This window comes from Artemia franciscana, chromosome 20 (genome assembly GCF_032884065.1).
Source record: "Artemia franciscana chromosome 20, ASM3288406v1, whole genome shotgun sequence".
NCBI lineage: Eukaryota > Metazoa > Arthropoda > Branchiopoda > Anostraca > Artemiidae > Artemia > Artemia franciscana.
Genome location: NC_088882.1, coordinates 18,991,510 through 19,012,909, shown reverse-complemented (window position 1 = coordinate 19,012,909; position 21,400 = coordinate 18,991,510). Strand labels below are relative to the sequence as shown.

At 34.7% G+C, this 21,400-nt stretch overlaps 1 protein-coding gene across 1 annotated transcript in view; it reads left to right on the top strand.

Annotated features, from left to right (window-relative positions):
* LOC136039848 (ADP-ribosylation factor-binding protein GGA2-like) overlaps positions 1-21,400 on the top strand; it is a 90,543-nt gene that overhangs the window by 48,534 nt on the left and 20,609 nt on the right. The window contains exons 6-8 of the mRNA XM_065723781.1: positions 2,232-2,417; positions 4,242-4,446; positions 16,603-16,930. Coding sequence (XP_065579853.1) covers positions 2,232-2,417; positions 4,242-4,446; positions 16,603-16,930 — 719 coding nt within the window. The remainder of the gene's footprint in view (positions 1-2,231; positions 2,418-4,241; positions 4,447-16,602; positions 16,931-21,400) is intronic.

Genomic DNA, 21,400 nt, shown 5'->3' with positions numbered 1-21,400 from the left:
CTGCTGACGAAAGAGATCTTTATACAAGTACATTTCTGATAATCAATTTGATTATTCTAATATAGCACTATGTAGTCTGACATAGTACTGATTTCTATCGATCTTTTCTCTCTTTTTCATTCATTCTTTTCGAATTTACTGAAAACCAACAGGCTAATTACAAATTCCAATTTACGCAATCTATCCGAGTGGCACGCTAGCTTTTGTTGGGTTGAAAAGTGAGGGGGGGGGATAGTGCTCATTTTGTCAATTCCTTTTGGCTTTAAGTTTAAGTTCTTACCCTACTTGATTTCTGTTGTTTTGTTTTTTTTTAAGTTTTAATTCTGTTGAAAAACTACGCTTTTTGTTAAATTCAATTATAAAAGCTATGATGGCTCCCTGTGTGCTCAAAGAGCACGAAAGGCTCGGAGTCATGATTGTAAAAAAAAGAGAAAATTATATCATTCGAAGGAAAATTAAATAACCTCATTATCTGACTAAATAATGTAGTTGAAAAATGACTGAAGGACCAATGAATACTATATTTAACGCCCAAGAACCTGCGACTTGGGGTAAAATCATCGATTATCACTGAATCCTTTGGAGCACCTGAAATTAACCAAAGCGTAAACGAACCACCAAATCTGGCAGTAAATCACCAGTTTTGGCAACCCTGTCTGAGGTCGTCTGTAAAACCAACTTTTTAACAGTGCGAATACTGCTTTCGCAGATTTTTGTTTATTTATTTTTTATTTTTGGTCAGCGGGATGTGGCTGTGAAGTCACAAGAGATGCAAACTTGAAATTATTTTTGGTATCGGAAACGTGAAAGGGGAAATAAAAGTTCCAGTGATTTTTTAAGTTTCCAGTAGTTTCTCACAGAAAAGTCATTTTTTCGTATTCTACTTGATGTCAAAACAAAACTATCGTAGCCAGGAAAGTAAACTTTTCAGAAGGATTTTGTGCCATATTCCTGCCGAAAATTAAAGTATCTTTCTGAGAACTGGAGAATCAAATTCTGAATCTCAGCTAGATTTCTTTGAAATGGTTCCGGAAAATTTTATCTCGAATGCCAAATTCCCAATGTTTTGCTTGTTTTCTCAAATTTTTATTTGGATGCCTCTTGTATTTTAATTGAGTAATACTATTAAAAGCACGCAAGATAACATGAACTTCCTTATATACGAAATTGCTTCGTTTCCTTAGAAATAATTTCCAAAGTTGTTATGACACATCCAATGCTTTTGATATCCAAGAGGTAGCTTTTCCTAGACAAGACAGAACTAGTTTTCCAACGTGAATTAACAGATCTTGATATTGTAAGAACTGGAACTGACAGATAGAACTTCATATTATATTTTCGACAGCCCAAGCAAAATTTCCGTATCTCTCATAAATTTTTGGGAAATGATAACGGAAATCCTGATTTCAAAAACAGAAATTCCGATTTTATTATTTTTTTTTGAAAATTTCGAATTGATGTTTATTGTACTTTAAATGTTTAATTCCTCGAAAATCATGCAAGAAAACATGCATCCTTCTATATCCGAAGATAAACCATACACTAAGAAATTAAGGTTCACCCAATGAACAGTTTCACGGATGTTCATTAACCGCAGTAAATAGTAAAGAGTCTTAATGCTGGTAAAACTATACAGAAACAGAGTTTGCCGATTAGTTTTCACGCAAATAGCTTTATCTAGAAGTTCTCTAATTAAGTGTTGACCCTGCGAATAATAATTTACAGTATACAACCGTGATACGGGAGCATGCCCTTTTATTACCCATGAGATATAGTTCCATTTGCTGCTCCACAACTGCAAACCATGGCTCAAATTTGCTGCGACACTCCTCGGAGTCTTAGCGCCAGAGGTCTAGTTAGCTACTCTGGACCCCGATCGAACTTCACTGTTTTACGTTTTTTACATTTTAGGCTTGATTCGTTTGATCTTAAATCTGTATATTAAAAAAAAAACTAAAACCAAAAATGCTTAAAATTAAGTAACCACAAGAGAAAACTGTTATGTCGTGAAATACGAACAAAGAACCCTTAGAAGCCAATTTGGCTACATTCATACTTCAAGATCCATACATGCTGCTTATTAAAATAATCAGCAAATTTCCGCTTAATCTACTTCCCATGCTTATTTTGAGGGGCTATTTGATTTGGCTTCTGAACGGCCCATGTTAGAATTTGAAAAGTTTAATCTTTTTACTTACATAATGTTGTTTTAAGTAAATTATATCTTACAGGTGAATCTCTTGAAGCGATCTTAAAATCAGCAGATGAATTAAACCGAGTGCTGGATCTTTACAGAGACTATGTAACCAAGAAGCCAAGTTCGGCAGCCTTATTGGACTTGGGCGGAAGTGACCCCACTATGCACACCGAAAATCGTGTCCATGGTTCAAGCATGGGTGGAGAATTGCTATCAGTTGGTAATTATTTGTGTGTTACTGCTGTAGTTACACGATAATGATATTGCTATCTTCCCGTTTTTGTACTGCTGATGAAAACTGCTGGGCTTCAAAAAATATAAATGGTGAAAAATGAGTGATCATAAAGTTTAAACCGAATGGAGTTATTCATAAAGTTATTCCGAATCATAAAGTTATTCCCAGTTTAAGTGGAAGGATTAGGTTTGTTTTGGATAAAGTTAACTTTCTCTTTTAAAATAACTACATATTTTCAAACGTGCACCCTTGGTCGCAATGCTTTGATAATTACCTTACGCGAATATGTAAACTGGCCTTAAATGTATGGTTTTCAATAAGATTGAAAATAGTACAATTTTCATTTCACATTTTGAAGGGATTAATTGAGAATTAAGAGTAAATCATATTTCTGATATTGGAACATAAGATGTATTTTGAAGTGAATTTGCTACCTAACCTTAGACCTTAGTTCCTACAGAATCATTGATGACACATAGAGCATCGACGTCTTTCTACTCTTCTCAAGCTGGGCCGCATTCGTTGCGTTTCCCCATTCCGGTACTAAGGAAATCTCAGGCATTCTGAGATCTCGGCTACAAGTCAGTCATAAAGCGGTTTTCGGGAGACCTCATCCTTTTCGGCTGTCTGACATGTAATGACAAGCTGCCCGAGGAAGCGTTGTTTTTGTATAAGTAGGATATATATCAAAAGTTTCTATATGTTTCTATATATATCAAAGTTTCTTAAGACAGCAGTAACAACGGGCTGGCCTTTTCTACTACGCATTCTGACCAGGCTCATGTTTTCTAATGAGGGTACTCTCTTTTGGAGAGAGAGGAATATAAAAACCCCCTCTTGGAGGGGGGTAGTTTCCTTAGGTGACTTATGCTGGTTTTAAGTCTTTAACGTTGCCCTATAGTTTTGTGTGAAATTTTTGCTTATAATTTTCGCTGGTATTTGTAGTGTTCGGCTCTACTTTTTTCATAATAACTAAACTTTAAAATGCACAATTACTTGCTGAAGAACACAACCGCGTGGACACTGAGAACTGGGATACTTTTATATGTTTTTTTTTTACCTGTAGGTTTATGTTATAAGTTTTAGTCTGATGACTTTTTGGGCCAAAAATGTGTTCTAAGGGACAAAATGGACAAAAACTTTGTTCATTTAGGCCAGATATTTTTGGCCACTTAAAAAGGACATTGGAATTCAAATACTTGCTTAAATGGGTCCTTTTCTCGAATTTTTACTGCCATTAGTTGTAGTGAAGCTTGTTGTGAAGTATACCGCAGCTAACGGAATTTGAAACTCAGTTAATGGTTTTTGTCAACCCAGTAAGTCTGAACCAACAGATATTCGGTGTAAGCGAGATTTAGTACTTGCATCCCGCACAGGGAGGGGGCTATACAAGTCTGTGTGAGAATTAACATTTATTTAAAAATATTGACATTTTTATGAGCTCTCATAATTTTACATATATTATTTCTAGCTTTCCATTTTTTTTTATCTGCCCCCTCCCCTAAATACATGCCTAGATCATATTTCAAAAGGCCATTTCCAAATTTGGAAAGTTTTATCCAAGAGCAAAGATGCTTCGTATTTTTTTTCAGTTTTTTTTTCACACACTCTCTGGAAAATAGACAATAGAAACGAAATAAAGCGTTAAGTTAACAGCTAAACTTCTTTTCAATGATCTACTCAACGACAATTGCAAAATGACCAGATTAAAAAAAAAGATGAAATACGCTTATTGAGATTAAGTCGTTTGCAATACTACTCAAAAATAAGGACAATCATATATGTGACAATGAACTTCATCTTTTGCAGACTTCAATTTTACTAGTGCGTCGACTGTGCCGTCTTTACATCAAAAACCTATTAAACCTTCCACTGTAGTCTTGCCTCTCTCTAATGAAACATCTGAAGTGAGCCAGCAATCTCATGGTCTTGACAGTTTAGATTTCCTTGGGGATCTCTTGAAAACTCTTCCAGGTGGTGACTCAAGTATGGCCATGGGAAAGTTTGTTCCAAAGTTAGTATTTTTTTTTATACCTCCCTAAAAACTGTTTGAGACCTCCGTTTTGGAAATTTCGAGAACAAAAGGCTTTGGAAATAAAAATATACTTACTGAAACAGCAGGGTTTTCATCATTATGATGCTTTTGTTTCCTTGTGAATATAAAAATTGAAGAGTAATTAATATATATAAAAATTCTAATTATATCAGTGTAAAATAATAATCGAAACGATAAATTCCACGATTTTAGTTAAAAATAAGTAAGTGTAAAATGATGCATATGAATTTGATTTTTTTTTTTAAAAAAAAATAAAGAAATAGATTTCTGTCTTATAAATAATTTTTAGCCTTTTTGGAGATGGCACTTATTCTTCACTGCCTCAATGAGGGTATTTAATTCTATAAATTCTTGAAAAACCATGTACAAATTCAAGACATTTAAAATATAGCTTTGAGAAGAAAAGAAGGCTGAAGACTTATTAAGATAACTACAGGGAAGCTAGCCAAAGGGAGAACCATCCCAAAGTCTATAAAGTCTAGTCGTAAGAAAGTCTAGCTAATATTTCGTTTCTCATTCAGCCTCGCAGATGAATGAGAAAAATGAAAAGTCTTTGGATCCTAGCCTCTGAATGACTTATTATTAAATAAGTTATTAGGATTCTGGATCTGAAGTATGAAATAGCCAACCATTACCGAAACCAAGAGGGAGAGAGCCAAGAAGATAATTTATTGCAAAACATTGACATTTTGCAACTTTAATCTTCAGTTCTTTTTTCCTGTAATTTGTCTAATAAAATCCTAAAATTATCAATTAATTATTAATTATCATTTAACCGCTTTTGATCGACTAAGTAAAATAAAATAATCGGCTTATTCCAAATACCTAATTTCAACTGATAAATAGATAAGCGAGGTTTTTGAAGAAGTAATTTCAACTGATTAAATAAATGAGCGAGGTTTCTAAAGAAGTAAAACCATCTTTCAGACATAATTTGAAAATTCGGAGTGAAAAAACTTCCAACTGTTTTATCGGAATCCCTCTCTTGACTATATTTCATCAGCACAATTCTGAGGTCCTGAAGTAACGCGGAATAAAGATAAGAACACCATAAATGAAAAACTTTAATCATGCTATGTGGTAATCAGCTTTAAAAAAAAATTAAGCTAGGCATAAGCAGGTGAAAAATGATCAAACGCCCCGTTGTTGTCAATAAAAAATGTATATATAACAGGTTTCTCTTAATCCAAGAATATATCTGCGAAAAGGTGACGTGGGCTTGATCACAACCTGAATATCTAGTAAAACCAACTTCTGGAATGAAAATGGAGCAATTTTAATATAGATTTTACACTAAGCTCTGACAACGTACTTAATTGTGAACCTTTTGCTTTTTTCTTGCTTCGACACCAGGGTTCCTGTTTTAAACACCTGTTTTAAAAGAAGTTAGCACTTGCCCATCTAAAAAGACCAAGTTAAAAAAAAAACAAAAAAAAAAACAGGAGTATAGCCAAAAAAGGAAGCCGGAGAAAGGTTCAAGTGGTTAGAAAATAATCCATCATGGTCTGGAGCATACTTAATCGTAAGATTTTCAATGCTGAATCCAAATCAAAACCGTCAGTAAAAAAAAAAGCGATCCTGATTTGGAAAAAGGTCATCAAGCTCCTAGATCTGTAAAATATCATCATTTGAAATAGGCATTAAATTTAAAAAGTGACCACTCACGTTGTTGTTTTTCTGGCCTCTATGGAAGAGACTACTTCAATCTGCCCTTTTGCATAAGGAAAAAATGTCTAGAATTGTCTATGTTTTTGCACATTTTTGAAGCTCTGACGCATTTTAACATTTAAAAGAAGACATAGCCTCTTTTTTATATCAAACCCGGATTTATTGGTTTGTGTATTGCATTATATTCTGTTTTCTGTTTTTTATATAAACAAATAGGGCACAAAACAGAATAGTTTAATCTCCATATAATACTAACCAAAAAAATACATTACCATATTACATTCAAAATAAGTCCCGACACAAATTAGCGTGTTTGGGACGACCCAAAAAAACAACAACTGTTGTTACACTTCCTAGGAACAAAAACCCTTACTCCACCTCGTTCCTCTATCCCTACTAAACATATTTCCATTTCCTACCCAAACATTTGCAATAAAATTTTAAGATAGCCATTTTGTTCAACATGGTTGAAAGATCCAATTTAAGTCTTTGAGGATTAACCCCCCCCCCACAGTCTTCAGGGCAAGGGTTGTAAGTTATGCCGTGGTGGCATTTAAGGCTTATATAGAAAGAGTGATCGTACAAACTTCGGAGGGGGCTCATTCGATTCGTAATCAAAAGTTCTAGTGCCCTCTTTTTATTACTCAGAGTGATCGGAGGATTGATACCCCTCTCCCCCCAACCTCGAATTATCTCGAAATGCTTCTGATTTTAGTTTTGAGATGAACGTTTGGTGTCGTAGAAATTTTGAAAAAAACTCATTCGATTGGAATTTGGAGGGGCCAGTGCCCATTTTAATAGTAGAAAGAGATTGGGGGGCAACTAACCCCCCTCCCAAGCCCACCATTTCCCTAAATACATGCAATAAAAATTTTGAGATAGCCATTTTGTTCAAAGTAATTGAAAAGCACGAAAATTTTGTCTCTGAGGATGACAACCCCCTCACAGCCCTCAGGGCAAGAGTGGTATGTTATGCCGTAGGGGCATATAAGGTGTATATAGAAAGGGTTCGGAGAGTGATCATTGGATTTGTAATCAGAAGTTCTAGTGCACTTTCTAAAACTGAGGGCGATCGGACGGTGGATATCCCCCACCATACCTCGTATTCTACCGAAATACATCTGATAGAAATTTTGAAATGGCCATTTGTTGTCGTAGAAACTTCGAAAACAGCCCATTCAGTTGGAAATTGAAAGGGCCAGTGACCTTTTTAAAAGTCGAAAGTGATTGGAGAGCAACTAACCCCCATCCCCTGCCAACCATTTCCCCAAACAGATCCAATTAAAATTCTGAGATAGTCATTTTGTCCAACGTAATTGAAAGGACTGAAAATTATGCCTTTGAAGATGACAGCCTCCCCCCCCCCAGCCCATAGGGCAAGGTAAGTTATGTCCTGAGTACATGAGGTTTATAGAAAGGGTGATTGTATTAACTTCGGAGGGGGCTCGTTGGATTGAAAATCAGAAGTTCTAGTGCCCTTTTTAAGATTCAGAGTGATCTAAGGGTGGATACTCCCCCAAACCTCGTATTTTCTCTAATTCATCTTATAGAAATTTTGAGATGGTCATTTGCTGTCGTAGAAACTTCGAAAAAGGCTCACTCGATTTGAAATTGAAAGGGCTAGTGCTATTTTTATTAGTCAAAAGTGATTGAAGGGCAACAAGCCCCCACGCCCATCAATTCCCAAAACACATCTAATCGAAATTTTGAGATGTCCATTTTGTTCAGCGTTGTTGAAAGGTTTGGAAATAGTGTCTTTGGAAACCCCCATACCTTCTCAAGACCAGACCCTTATTTGCACTTTACTGAAAAAATGGCTGTGAATTGTCTGTTTAGTATACGTATACTGATATATGTTCCTTACAATTTTAATAATTTTTAATGTATTTAAAGTTAAAACCTTATAAACGTATATTTTTATCTAATTTTACAATAAATTACTAAGTCAAACTCAAAACGAGCAAAAATTAACATGAGTAGGGCTGACAACCCCCATGTCATCTCAAGGACCAGATCACAAGTTGCACTCTACTGAAAACAAAATATATTTAAAAACTTTTCACTATGTTTTTACTTGTTTAAAATGTTTTTACTAGATATTTTAAGTCCTCCCCCTTGCGCTCCAATTACAGCGCAAGTGTCTGGTGCCCTTTTTAAGAGTAACAACAGATTGGAGGAAATCAGCCCTTTTCTAAAGCCCATTCATTTTCCAAGCGTATCCAGTCAAAATTTTGGGACAGCCCTTTTGTTCAGCAAAGTAGAGCAGTCCAGTAGCTATGTCTTTAGAGACATTAGGCATGTCAACCCCCCAACAATGTAATTGGTCCATTGTACTTTAAAATTAAATTTTTTTCTAAAAATATATGAAAAGGTATTGTGTTAAATGGTTGCCAGAAAGACACATCAGCAATATATTGAGAACGAATGGGGTTATTAAGTTGAAACTTCTGGGGATACTACTATTACTACATCTGTTCTTACAACTTAAATAAAAAAATTAGTGTAAGTACATCCAGGCTGTCAAAGAGCATAGATAGAATTTTTTTGGGATTGATATTAAGTTTTATTTTTCAGGTCATTTTCAGAAGCTACAAAATCAAATTAAAAAATACTGTTTGTGTCAGGATTAAAAACTGTTGAAAACGTTTCTCCAACATACAAATAGCAATTCATAAAACGGATTCTTATAGAAGAAAACTGAAAAGATATACAATATTTCTTTTTCGAAGAAAAGACTATGTCAATAAAAAGGAACATAAATTATTTTAAAAAACTTTACCACATGACAAGCTTTTAAAAGAAAAGTAATTAGCTCCATTAAGCCTGGAATGAGCAAAAATAAAGTCAAATAATCTTTCAAGCGTAAAACTGCCACAAATCACTATCAATAAATAAATGAAACTCAGCGAACAGGAATTACAGTAGATAGCCGAGTAAAACTCAAAATGAGCAAAAATTAACATGAGTAGGGCTGATAACCGTATGCCTTCTCAAGACCAGAACACAATTTGCGCTTTACTGAAAACAAAATACGCTTGAAATGTTTTCACCTTTCTTAACTATCAAAACCTTAACGAAGAAATGTCGGTTTATGTCAATTTAACTGACAATCCAAGGTAATTTTTTTTCAGTGAAGCGCAAATTGTGTTCTGGTCTTGAGAAGGCATTGGGGTTATTTTAGGGGCTTCCAGCTTCCTCAACCCACCAATTAAATTAACCATTATCCAAATTATATTATTAACCATTATGTTTTATATCTTAGCATTGGACAAAGTAACAGCATCGGAGGAAATATTTAATATCTTAATTAAATAAACAGACGGAAAAAAAGATCAGCTAGTCGGTCAATATAAGTCCGCATATCAACTCCTAAATAAAAAATTCACTCAAGAAGAAATTCGCTGAGTGGACACAGTATAGCATATTTTATTCTTTTTTATCAACACACTATAAATAACTAACTCGAAACCAGTACTCGAATCACTCACATATCCACCATCAGTTTTGACTTTCTTATCTATTCTCTATTGGAATTGGAATTGAGGTTAGACTTTCCTTTGATTTATCAATACTCACATTTCCACTATCAGTTCTTACTTTCTTATCTATTTTCTATTGGAATTGGAATTGAGGTTAGACTTTCCTGTGATATATCAACACTCACATATCCACCATCAGTTTTACTTTCTTGTCTATTCTCTATTGGAATTGGAATTGAGGTTAGACTTTCCTTTGATTTATCAACATTCACATTTCCACCATCAGTTTTTACTTTCTTATCTAATCTCTGTTGGAAATGGAATTGAGGTTAGACTTTCCTGTGATATATCAACACTCACATATCCACCATCAGTTTTACTTTCTTGTCTATTCTCTATTGGAATTGGAATTGAGGTTAGACTTTCCTTTGATTTATTAACATTCACTTTTCCACCATCAGTTTTTACTTTCTTATCTAATCTCTGTTGGAAATGGAATTGAGGTTAGACTTTCCTGTGATATATCAACACTCACATATCCACCATCAGTTTTACTTTCTTGTCTATTCTCTATTGGAATTGGAATTGAGGTTAGACTTTCCTTTGATTTATTAACATTCACTTTTCCACCATCAGTTTTTACTTTCTTATCTAATCTCTGTTGGAAATGGAATTGAGGTTAGACTTTCCTGTGATATATCAACACTCACATATCCACCATCAGTTTTACTTTCTTGTCTATTCTCTATTGGAATTGGAATTGAGGTTAGACTTTCCTTTGATTTATTAACATTCACTTTTCCACCATCAGTTTTTACTTTCTTATCTAATCTCTGTTGGAAATGGAATTGAGGTTAGACTTTCCTGTGATATATCAACACTCACATATCCACCATCAGTTTTACTTTCTTGTCTATTCTCTATTGGAATTGGAATTGAGGTTAGACTTTCCTTTGATTTATCAACATTCACTTTTCCACCATCAGTTTTTACTTTCTTATCTAATCTCTGTTGGAAATGGAATTGAGGTTAGACTTTCCTGTGATATATCAACACTCACATATCCACCATCAGTTTTACTTTCTTGTCTATTCTCTATTGGAATTGGAATTGAGGTTAGACTTTCCTTTGATTTATTAACATTCACTTTTCCACCATCAGTTTTTACTTTCTTATCTAATCTCTGTTGGAAATGGAATTGAGGTTAGACTTTCCTGTGATATATCAACACTCACATATCCACCATCAGTTTTACTTTCTTGTCTATTCTCTATTGGAATTGGAATTGAGGTTAGACTTTCCTTTGATTTATTAACATTCACTTTTCCACCATCAGTTTTTACTTTCTTATCTAATCTCTGTTGGAAATGGAATTGAGGTTAGACTTTCCTGTGATATATCAACACTCACATATCCACCATCAGTTTTACTTTCTTGTCTATTCTCTATTGGAATTGGAATTGAGGTTAGACTTTCCTTTGATTTATTAACATTCACTTTTCCACCATCAGTTTTTACTTTCTTATCTAATCTCTGTTGGAAATGGAATTGAGGTTAGACTTTCCTGTGATATATCAACACTCACATATCCACCATCAGTTTTACTTTCTTGTCTATTCTCTATTGGAATTGGAATTGAGGTTAGACTTTCCTTTGATTTATTAACATTCACTTTTCCACCATCAGTTTTTACTTTCTTATCTAATCTCTGTTGGAAATGGAATTGAGGTTAGACTTTCCTGTGATATATCAACACTCACATATCCACCATCAGTTTTTACTTTCTTATCTATTCTCTTCTGCACCATTTTCGTGAACATTTACAGAAATAAAAATTTTGAAAAAGAGGCACATCAATCAAGCAGTTCGTGGTAAAGAACCCTAAGTAAGGAACCACTCGGCCCAATAGTAACCGAAACTCTAAAAAACATAAATTTGATAACAATAGAATTATACCTGTGTGGATGACATTTGCCCACGATGAAACAAGATTTGCCCATTGTTTACATATTTTATTTGTTGCTGGGAAGTATACATATATTTTTTTTAGGTCGGGAAGGAGATTTTCTGGTAGGATTTTTTACGGGATGAATTTTCCATTGGGAGGGAAGTTTCCAGGGGGGAGTTCTTCAGGGGAAATTTTACACGGGGATAATTTGCCGGAATTCATACATAAAATTCGTTTTATTTGTCTTACTTTCTCGGTAACGAATCAGTTTTACATGTGGAGATGTTCTAGGGGAATTGTCAGGGGAAATTTTCAGCGGAGTCTGAATTCGCTGAGGGATTTTTAAGTAGAGGGGGAGGGTGGATTTTCAAAAAGAAATGTTTTCCAAGAGGTAATTGTCATCAGGAGAATTCCTTCATGGGGAAATTTCCGCGGGAGATACTTTTCATTAGGGGGGATTTCTAGGAGCAATTGTCCACATAGGGGGGGGGGGGGTCTGCCATGACCTGAAAAATGTTCCTAATTTAAATGAAAAGCAAGTTTTTTCTAAGGATAATTTTTCAGGCAGAATCGTCCGCAAGAAAGTTTTCTGGCAGGATGATGAATTTGCTGCGAGGATGAAATAGTCCGGTGGTGATTCCCTGGACGGGGGAGGGGGATTTTACGCGGGAAAAACTTTTCGTGGAGGAGGATTTCAATGGAGGGGAAGGTAGATTTTCTGGGATTATTTGAAAAACGATCAGAAATTAAATAAAAAAAAAAAAATAATAAGTTCTTTTCCACTGAAATTAAGGAACAGCCGCAAAACATAAAACGAACAGAAATCATTCCGTATGTGGGTGAGCTGTCTACTCGTCAATGCCTCGCTCTTTACACTAAAGATTTTCAAATACTTAAAAAAAGCTTCTTGTATTAATCAAACAGCTCTAGTGTTTCAGAAATCATTCTTAAAGAATTGGGACAAAAAATTTAACTTTAGTGTAAAAGAGAAGTATTCACGAGTGGGCTGCTCCCCCTATGTATGAATAATTTCTGTTTATTTTAAGGTTTACCGTTGCTCCTTACTTGTGGCTGGAAAAACTTATTCTGTGTTTCTATTTAATTTCATTAAGAATTTCAATGTATGAAAATGCACCTTTCAAATGCACTTGATGTTTGCCGTATTCACAGTGACATAATGACGCCTTGTTTATTATTATATTCATCCATTCATTGTCCACTAGGTTAAGACTATTAGCAAAATTTTCAGTAAAGGTTATTATTATGTTCATCCATTTCATTGCCCGCTAGGTCAAGACTATTAGAAAAATTTTCAGTAAAGGTTATTACTATATTCATTCATTTCATTGCCCACTAGGTTAAGACTATTAGCAAAACTTGTGAAATTATATTCACTTACATTCATTATGAAATATACTTGAATTGCGCAGTTAAAATTTCCTTTTTGTCACTTCAAATATAATCCGATTACAAACACTATTTATTTGATATTAATTAAAAAAAAATTTGCACAAAATAAGCTTTTCAAAGAGAAGTAAAAAAATCCAATAAACCAAAAATGAGATAAAATAAAATCAAATAATCTACCAAGCGAAAAACTACCATAAATCAGTATCAATAAATAATTAAACCCAAAACGAACAGTAATTACAATAAATAACCGAGTCAAACTCAAAACGAGCAGAAATTAACATTAGTAGGGCTTAAACTCTATGCCTTTCCAAGGACAAAACATAATTTGCACTTTACTGAAAATAATACAAATGAATGTCCATTGTCAGTTTATATATATATATATATATATATATATATATATATATATATATATATATATATATATATATATGCGGATATTTATTCCTTAAAATGTTAATAATATTTGATTTATTAAAGTTATATAAGTGAAAACATAAAAAAAAATCAGTTAAGTGCAAGTTATGTTCTGACCTTGAGAAGGCATAGGGGTTTCGAGCCCCACTAATGTTAATTTCTGCTGGTTTTGAGTTTGACTCGGTTATTTATTTTAATTTCTGTTTGTTTTGGGTTTTATTTACTTATCGATGTTGGTTTGCGGTAGTTTTACGCTTGGTACATTATTTGATTTTATTTTTGCTCATTTTGGTTGAATGGATTTCTTTACTTCTCTTTGAAAAACTTATTTTTTGGAAAAAGTTTTTTTTTAATTAATTTCTGTTCGTTTTATGTTGACGTAATCTTTTCATGGAAAAAGAAAGTGATAGTTCAAGTCTTTTCGGGCTTTTCTTTCAGAATTTATAGTTTGGCCTGCTATTTGTATGCTGGAGGAAATTTTTCCACAATTTTTAACAATATACACCCTTTTAAAAATCTGGACATAAATAGTAGTATTTAATTTCATTTTATACCTCTTCTCGTTGACCTGAGCAATAAAACTTGATATCATTCGCAAAAAAATCTATCTATGCTCTTTGACAGACTGGATACACCTACACTCTTTGATTTACTTAAATTTTAAAAGCAGAAGTAGTAATAGAAGTAGCTTCGAAAGTTTGAACATAATACCCTCAGTCGTTCTTGTGATACCGCTGAGATGTCCTATTTGAAATCAACATAGACATAATGCTTTTTGATTCAACCTTAAGGTAACATTTAGTTTTTAAAGATAATGTGCAAATTGCATAATTGTGGGGGGTTTACCCACGCAATAGCCCCAGGGATACAGTTACAAGACTGTTTAGCTGTACCGAACCAATTGGCTATCCTAACTTTTGTTTGGAAGTGTTTGTTGAGCTATAGAGGAGGGCTGATGGCCCTCCAATCACTTTGAATCTTAAAAAGGGTACTAGAACTTTGAATTTAATTCAAATTAGCTCCTTTAAAATATCAATGATATTACTTGCTATGATAGAGAAGCATTGCCTATGATTTTACTTATATGCCCCTTTTAATACTTGCATTCGTATAGCTTTTTCGTTTAGTTGAACCTCCCCTTAAACGTTTTTACTTAATGCCCTTAGTGTCGTTAGTTACAGTAACCTTAAAAGTAGTATCAAAAGTATACACATAGTGTCTGGCTAGTTCAAAACCTGTCACAACTTACCCTGAAAGGTCTAAAGTAACATTGCTTTTCTAAATGCAATTCTAAAGTGCAATCTACATGATCATAGTTCATTTTAATTTAGCTCAGCAACCGCCTATATATTCCTTGAAAGCTTCACCTTAATACCCTTAGTTTTAGTAGCAATAGTTGTAGTAGCAGTATGCAAATAGTACCCTTTTTTTTCTAAATCCCCTTCAACACGCGATGAAATTTTTAACGTAGTAACATTAACTGGTCCTGAAGCATTGCTGAAATAAGCATTGATTTTGGTTAGTTCAACATCCCCCACACCAAGCGTTGGAAGTTTTAATTTCACACACGAAACTGTTCCTAAGAAATTGCTGAGATGCCCTTTTGACAACCTGCATACGGATGACAGGTATATGCCATCCCTTTAGGCATAGTTGTAATAGCAGTAACAGCAGTAGCATAACTACTCAACTTAATACAATTAGCCATTGCTATGATATTGTCGATCTGCTCTTTTGATAACCTGTATGGTCATATATTTATTGATATTTTTATCTTAATGCTCTTAACCTTATAAATAGCTGCGATTGAAGTAGTAAATGGAGCAATAGTAGTAGTAGAACTACTAAATGTTGCAGTAGCAGTAGCATTAGTAGTGTGCACATATTGCCTTTTGGTCAATTGATTTTTCCATTTAAGCAATTTTTGAGAGTTCCAACTTAACTCAAAAATCAGTTCTTAAGATACGCTATTATGACAATTTAAATGAACATAGCGCCTATTGTTAGTTCGAATTTGCCACCAATATTCTCTCAAGTTTTACCTTCATAGACTTTACTATTATCAGTGTAGTTTTGGTGGTAGTAAAATTAGTTCCAGTGTTAGTGTTTTATTAGTAGCAGTAGTGGAAGCAGTATTAATAGTGGTAGTAGCATGTGCATATTGCATTTTGATCAGTTGAACATCGCTTTCATGATGTCCTGGAAGTTTCGCCTTGACACGTTAAGCCGTTCCAAAAACATTGTTGAAATCTGCTTTTGACACCCTTTTGACGCTCTTTTCACCTTAATACCTTAATACCTTAATACTCTAAGCCTTACAAGTTGTTTTAATTGAAATAGTAGTTTGAGCAGTTAAGTAGCAGTAGTAGCATAAGGAAAAGTAGTAGTGGTATTAGTGTTAGTAGTGACGTCCTTATTTTAACTTTTTGTCAGTTGATCTTCCCCAAAAACATCTATAAGAGCCTTATGTGCTCACAGGACACAACTTACAACTCTTGCCCTGAGAGCTGTAGGGGGGGGGTCTTCCTCGCAGACATAATTTCCGAAACCTTCAACTACGATAAATTTTGAACTGATTGGAATCCCCCCTACGTCATATGTCTTGACATATGACTAGTGAATAAAAATTAGCTAAAGAAATCTACCTCGAGGAATGTGGGACGAATAGACTGTTACCAATTAGAAATTTCTAACTGTAATGAAACAAAATATTGCGACAATTTTCTAATTCAGAAAAGGTGATAAATTAAGTTTATTAGAATTTTGGGTGGAAGCGGGGACGAAACAGTAACCTTAGTGATTGCTATATTTGGGAAGAATGTTGAACAGGGAGTAAAATAGTGTTACCCTTTTGTTTTTATTACATCTAGTTTATAAGAGTCGAGATTGTGGATTGACGATATAATTAGGTTTTACATGAAGCAAAAATTAAGTTTTTTACCTCATGAAGGTGTTTCCAAAACAAATTGTTTATTATCTCGTCTCTGATCATACTGGTCTCCTGTACTATATATATATATATATATATATATATATATATATATATATATATATATATATATATATATATATACATATATATATATATATATATATATATATATATATATATATATATATATATATATATATATATATATATATATATATATATATATATATACATATATATATATATTTGTTTTATAGGTCGAAGGAGAAGATTCCAATGAACAAAATGACCAAGTTAAACTCTACCCAAGGTCCCTCCGTCTCTTCTACATTCTCTGGCCAAGAGCTTGACCTCTTATCTGGTGAAAGTTCTACTGCACTGGTATTTGACTCTATCTCAACCTCAAAGCATTCCTCGAAATCTATAGATTCTACATTAAGTAACGCTGGATCCAAAACATCATTGAAGTCTACCAATTCTTCTCTGGATGATGTACTTTTAGTTGATAGCATAAGCCACAGAAAAGATAGCAGTGGTTTTCTAGATATAGTAGATTTGAATGAGATTCAAATGTCCCAACAGGATGTAAGTACATTACTCTAGCTATCATTTTATCTATAAGTTTCGTAAGATTGTAATATTTTTAAACAACTACATATTGGAACGAAGATTGTACATATAGGATGAAAACTCGATAATTGAAACGTAAATATGTATATAAAAAATTACATTTGAAACTTTTTATTTCTGTCCTGAAAGTTTGGAACATAGTAAGCTTTGTTAGAGGTTGTGATTTAGCTGCTGACAAGTCACGGCGTGCTCAGATTGCTAAACTGCTTCAGTGTGTAAATGAAACTATAGGTAGATTTTGGAGAAATTATGAAGCTTGTTTCTGAAAGAGCAAGACTGCATTGTCTGGCAGCCTGGCAGGACTACACTGAGCAGGGTACATCCCGTCAGGAATACCTAAGAATGAGTTTTGACACCTGGAATAACCTTCTAGCTGATGTGATCCCTGAAAATCTCTCGCTTAAAGCATTCAAGTGAAGATACAACAAATACATCAAAGCTGAGAATAAAATGAGGAAATTACAAGGACTAGCGGCATGTCATCGTTGTTGATGGACTCGCAAAGATTGCAAAAAAAAAATCAAACTTCCCGCTGAAAGTCGCGCCTTTATTATTGCGTCACTTTCTTGACTTTGAAAAGTCATTAGCGAGTACACTTGTACCTCTTTGTAAAAGTGACTTGTAAACTCAAGGATTTTTGATTTGGCGTCTTACTTTAGAGAATGTTGTCTCGGGTACTTAAACTATAGGTTGAATTATATAACCTACATATTAAGGCTTTTTCAAGGCTATATCTACAGATTTAACGGTTTTGACTAGAACCCCTACCCTATTCCCCATAATTGTAGGGTAAAGTCAAATTTTTCTGCTATTTAAGGACAAAAGAGACTTGTTCTTTAGTTCAACGTGTTGGTTACTCACGCACAGTAAGTGTTTTTTTATTGCAAATGAAATGTTGGTTTTTTCATACCTTTTGAGGAGGTAACAATTGAGTCCGGTTACAAAAGCAAGCCTCCCAGCTTTAAAGCGTTAACTTTGAACCCCCATATTTGGTAAACTGTGGTAGACTGGAATCTCGTATGTGGCAGATTTATGATTAATGATTGAAAATCAATGAGGACCTCCTGAACGCATTGTTGGAGAAAATTTGCTTACAGGTTTGTAAGTCTTAATCAGGTCACCCATATCCTGATCTCCACTCTGAAAGAGGACATATGTCCCCTGATAAGTTTCTCTAAGTTTATGATGAAATAGTCAATAAAATTGATATAGCCTTACTGCCTGCCGAGTTTTTATTTTATATATTTTTTTCATGACTAAGGTTGATCATGTTGTTTTAATCAAATTTTAATGTAATATAGGTGAAGGTGAATATACCTGTCGACCTCGCCGAACTCTTTATATATTTTGATGTGGAATCTCATCCCACCTCTCCCACGCTCAAGTAACATCTTAGGGATAGCTCTGAACCCCTATCTTCTTCTTAATCCGTTCATGTATAGGCTCTGTGGCGTGACTCTCTAACCTTAGCCGAAATCGACCCAGCTCTAAATAGGTACCTTAAGAAATCCGGGGAAGTTAAACAGGAAGGGTAACTGAAAGCACAGGATAGCTGGCCCTTGACCCCCCATTACATTTGCTGGTTAAAATGCCATTAAACGAAGATCAGTGCCTCCGGTAGGGGCTATAAAATCCAATGCCATATTTTTTACATTTTACCTTTCAACGAGCCAGAATTAATGGCATTAGTTCAATGAATGGTGTACTTTAAATTACATTTTGAAGTAAACTGTTAATTGATTTACTTTCAGACTTTGGATCAACTTTGGTTGTTTCTCAAAGAATGATCTAAAGTTGCTATGGTCTATGAAGATAGGAACATTTACTATTTCGGCTTCCTTCCGAACGTATTTTTTTCATCCAAAAAAAAAGAAAAAAAAACTTGAACCAAATTTAATAAAAAATGGATTAAACATGCTATGTTTCAAAACATGGATAAAGGTGTATTTTAACTATTGAACAATAGCAAAATTGTCATGTTAGTTCAAATATTAAAACTGTGGGGCCGCAGAAAAATAACAAATCGAAAACCTGCACAGAGAACGTAAACCTTAACGTTCCAAGAAAGACTGATCGCATCTTGTGCTGGTGAGAAACCAAATATTATTATTTAAAAAAAAAAAACAGAAGATTTTATTTATTTGAACTCAGCTCTGAAGAAGAATCATGAATATTGGTAAGAAATTCCATAGAATAGAATAGAATAGAATAGAATAGGTTTTATTTGCACAATCTCTCGTAGTCATAAAACTAAATGGCGCTTGTGCTTACAAAAAAGAAAAAAGGATTAAATCAAACGACAAAAAAAAAAAATCAGAAGACAAATAGTTTAAAATCAACAATTGTTATACTTTGGTACAAAGAAAGGGATGAATGAGTTGGAAAAACGATTTGTGCGTGAAGGAGGTGCTGCTAATCTGTCAAATTTCTTCAACCTAGTACCTCGATGTTTCACTAAAACTGGTGGTAGTATCGATCTGTATTTATCACTTCTGAGAAGATATTGGCCAAATTCAAGAATCAAACTGAGACGATGCTCTTGAAGAGAGGGAATTTGTAAAGTGGATAATGCTAACTTATATTCGATAAAAGCATCGCACAATATTATTTTGACTGCTCTTCTTTGTATTGACTCAAGCTGGTCACTTAGGTAAATAGTGTTATTGACTTGTGGGCCCCATACGGGACATGCATACTCTAAAATTGGTCGAATGTAAGTAAGATAGGCTATCCTTAGTTGTGTCACTGAAAAACCAAATCGACGCATTAGTATAAGTGTCCGCATCGCACTATTTGCCTTTTTGATAATTGTATCGACATGGAGGCTGAAAGAGCAGTCGATGCTAAACTTGACACCAAGCACTACTGCCGAAGATTCACTAGGATAAGGAGGAGGAGGGCACACAAAGTCTCTCTTCAGGGGATTAAAGCGAAGGATTTTAGTCTTTCCTTCGTTGATTTGGAGGCTGTTCGCAGTACATTCATCTTTGAAGTTTTTGATTATTTCGTTACAGAATTGGGGGACAGCCTCAGACTTCTCAACAATGTACTTCAGTAGGACTGACAAGTCGTCTACATACTTAAATCTTTCTTCATAGCCGGAAAGGATGAAATTTATCACTGCCAAAAACAGTAGACTAGCGAGCTTAGTACCTTGTGGGCCTCCGCATGTAAGCTCGACCCATTCGGAGTCGGTATCTCCTGGGAAAAGACTGTAAACGCACTGATAGCGGGCTTGTAAAAAATTGATCACTAAAAGGAGAATATGTTTTTGCGCACCCATGGTGCGTAGATTTGTGATAGCAACGGAATGGCGAATAAGATCAAAAGCCTTTCGGTAGTCTACGAGGAGAAGGTCGACTATAGCACTTCCTCGGTCGAGCCACTCGACAATGAGATGGTACATCCGTACTAAATAAACAGTTGTGCTGCTGCCTCTTAAGCATCCATACTGATACGGGTCTAGATGTGCAGAGACCTGTGACATAAGTTTGCGGTAAATAAACGTTTCTGCAACTTTAGAAAGGTTCGGAGTTATTGATATAGGCCGGAGTTGATCACAAGATTTTGGACACCTTACTTTTGGAATAACGCGGACATATGCTCTTTTCCAAGCACTAGGGAATACTTGCTGAAGGAAACATTGGTTGATTATAGAAGAGAGTGGCTTAGCAAGAAAAATGGCGAATTCACGTAACAGCTTTACTGGAAGCTCACCTGGGTAGGACGCACAGTTCGCTTTCAGTCTTAGGAGTTCCTTATAAACAGTGAATTCAGAGACCTCACATACGTCCTCAATCTCTGCACCAGCAATGATAGTATCGATTTCTGATTTGGTGATTGATGGAAATGAGGTACAAATGTCAGCAAAAAAAGAATTGACTTCATTAGCTGAGGTTAAGGCACCGTCCTCTTTGAGGAGCCTTAGATCTCTGAGTGTTGTCTTACCGGTAAGTCTTTTTACTGAGGAATGCCATTTGTGGGGGTCTATTGTGAGTAAGGGAGTAATTTTATCCCTCACATACTGCCTCTTGGCACGCTTGTTTAGTTTAACAATATGATTACGCAACTTGGCTGAAGCTACGGTATCACCAGCGATATGAAGGCGACAACGGGTTTTTATTAAATTCTTTAGATCATTGGTTATCCACGGTTTATCAGTGTCACTCACAGTAATGACTTTTACGGGAAAACAAGTCTGAAATTGCTCCTGAAGCAGAGTATTCAGCTTATTGACTTTAATATTAATATCCTGTTCAGAGCAAATGTCCTCAAACTGATAATTACCGATCCAGCGACCAAATGTAGATATCGAGTCCTCAGTAAGTGGTCGCACCGTATACTTGACTCGTTTTGGCTTCGGAATTGCCGAACTGGCTTCCCAGAAGATGATAAAGTGATCAGAACTTGTTCTATATCTGCCTA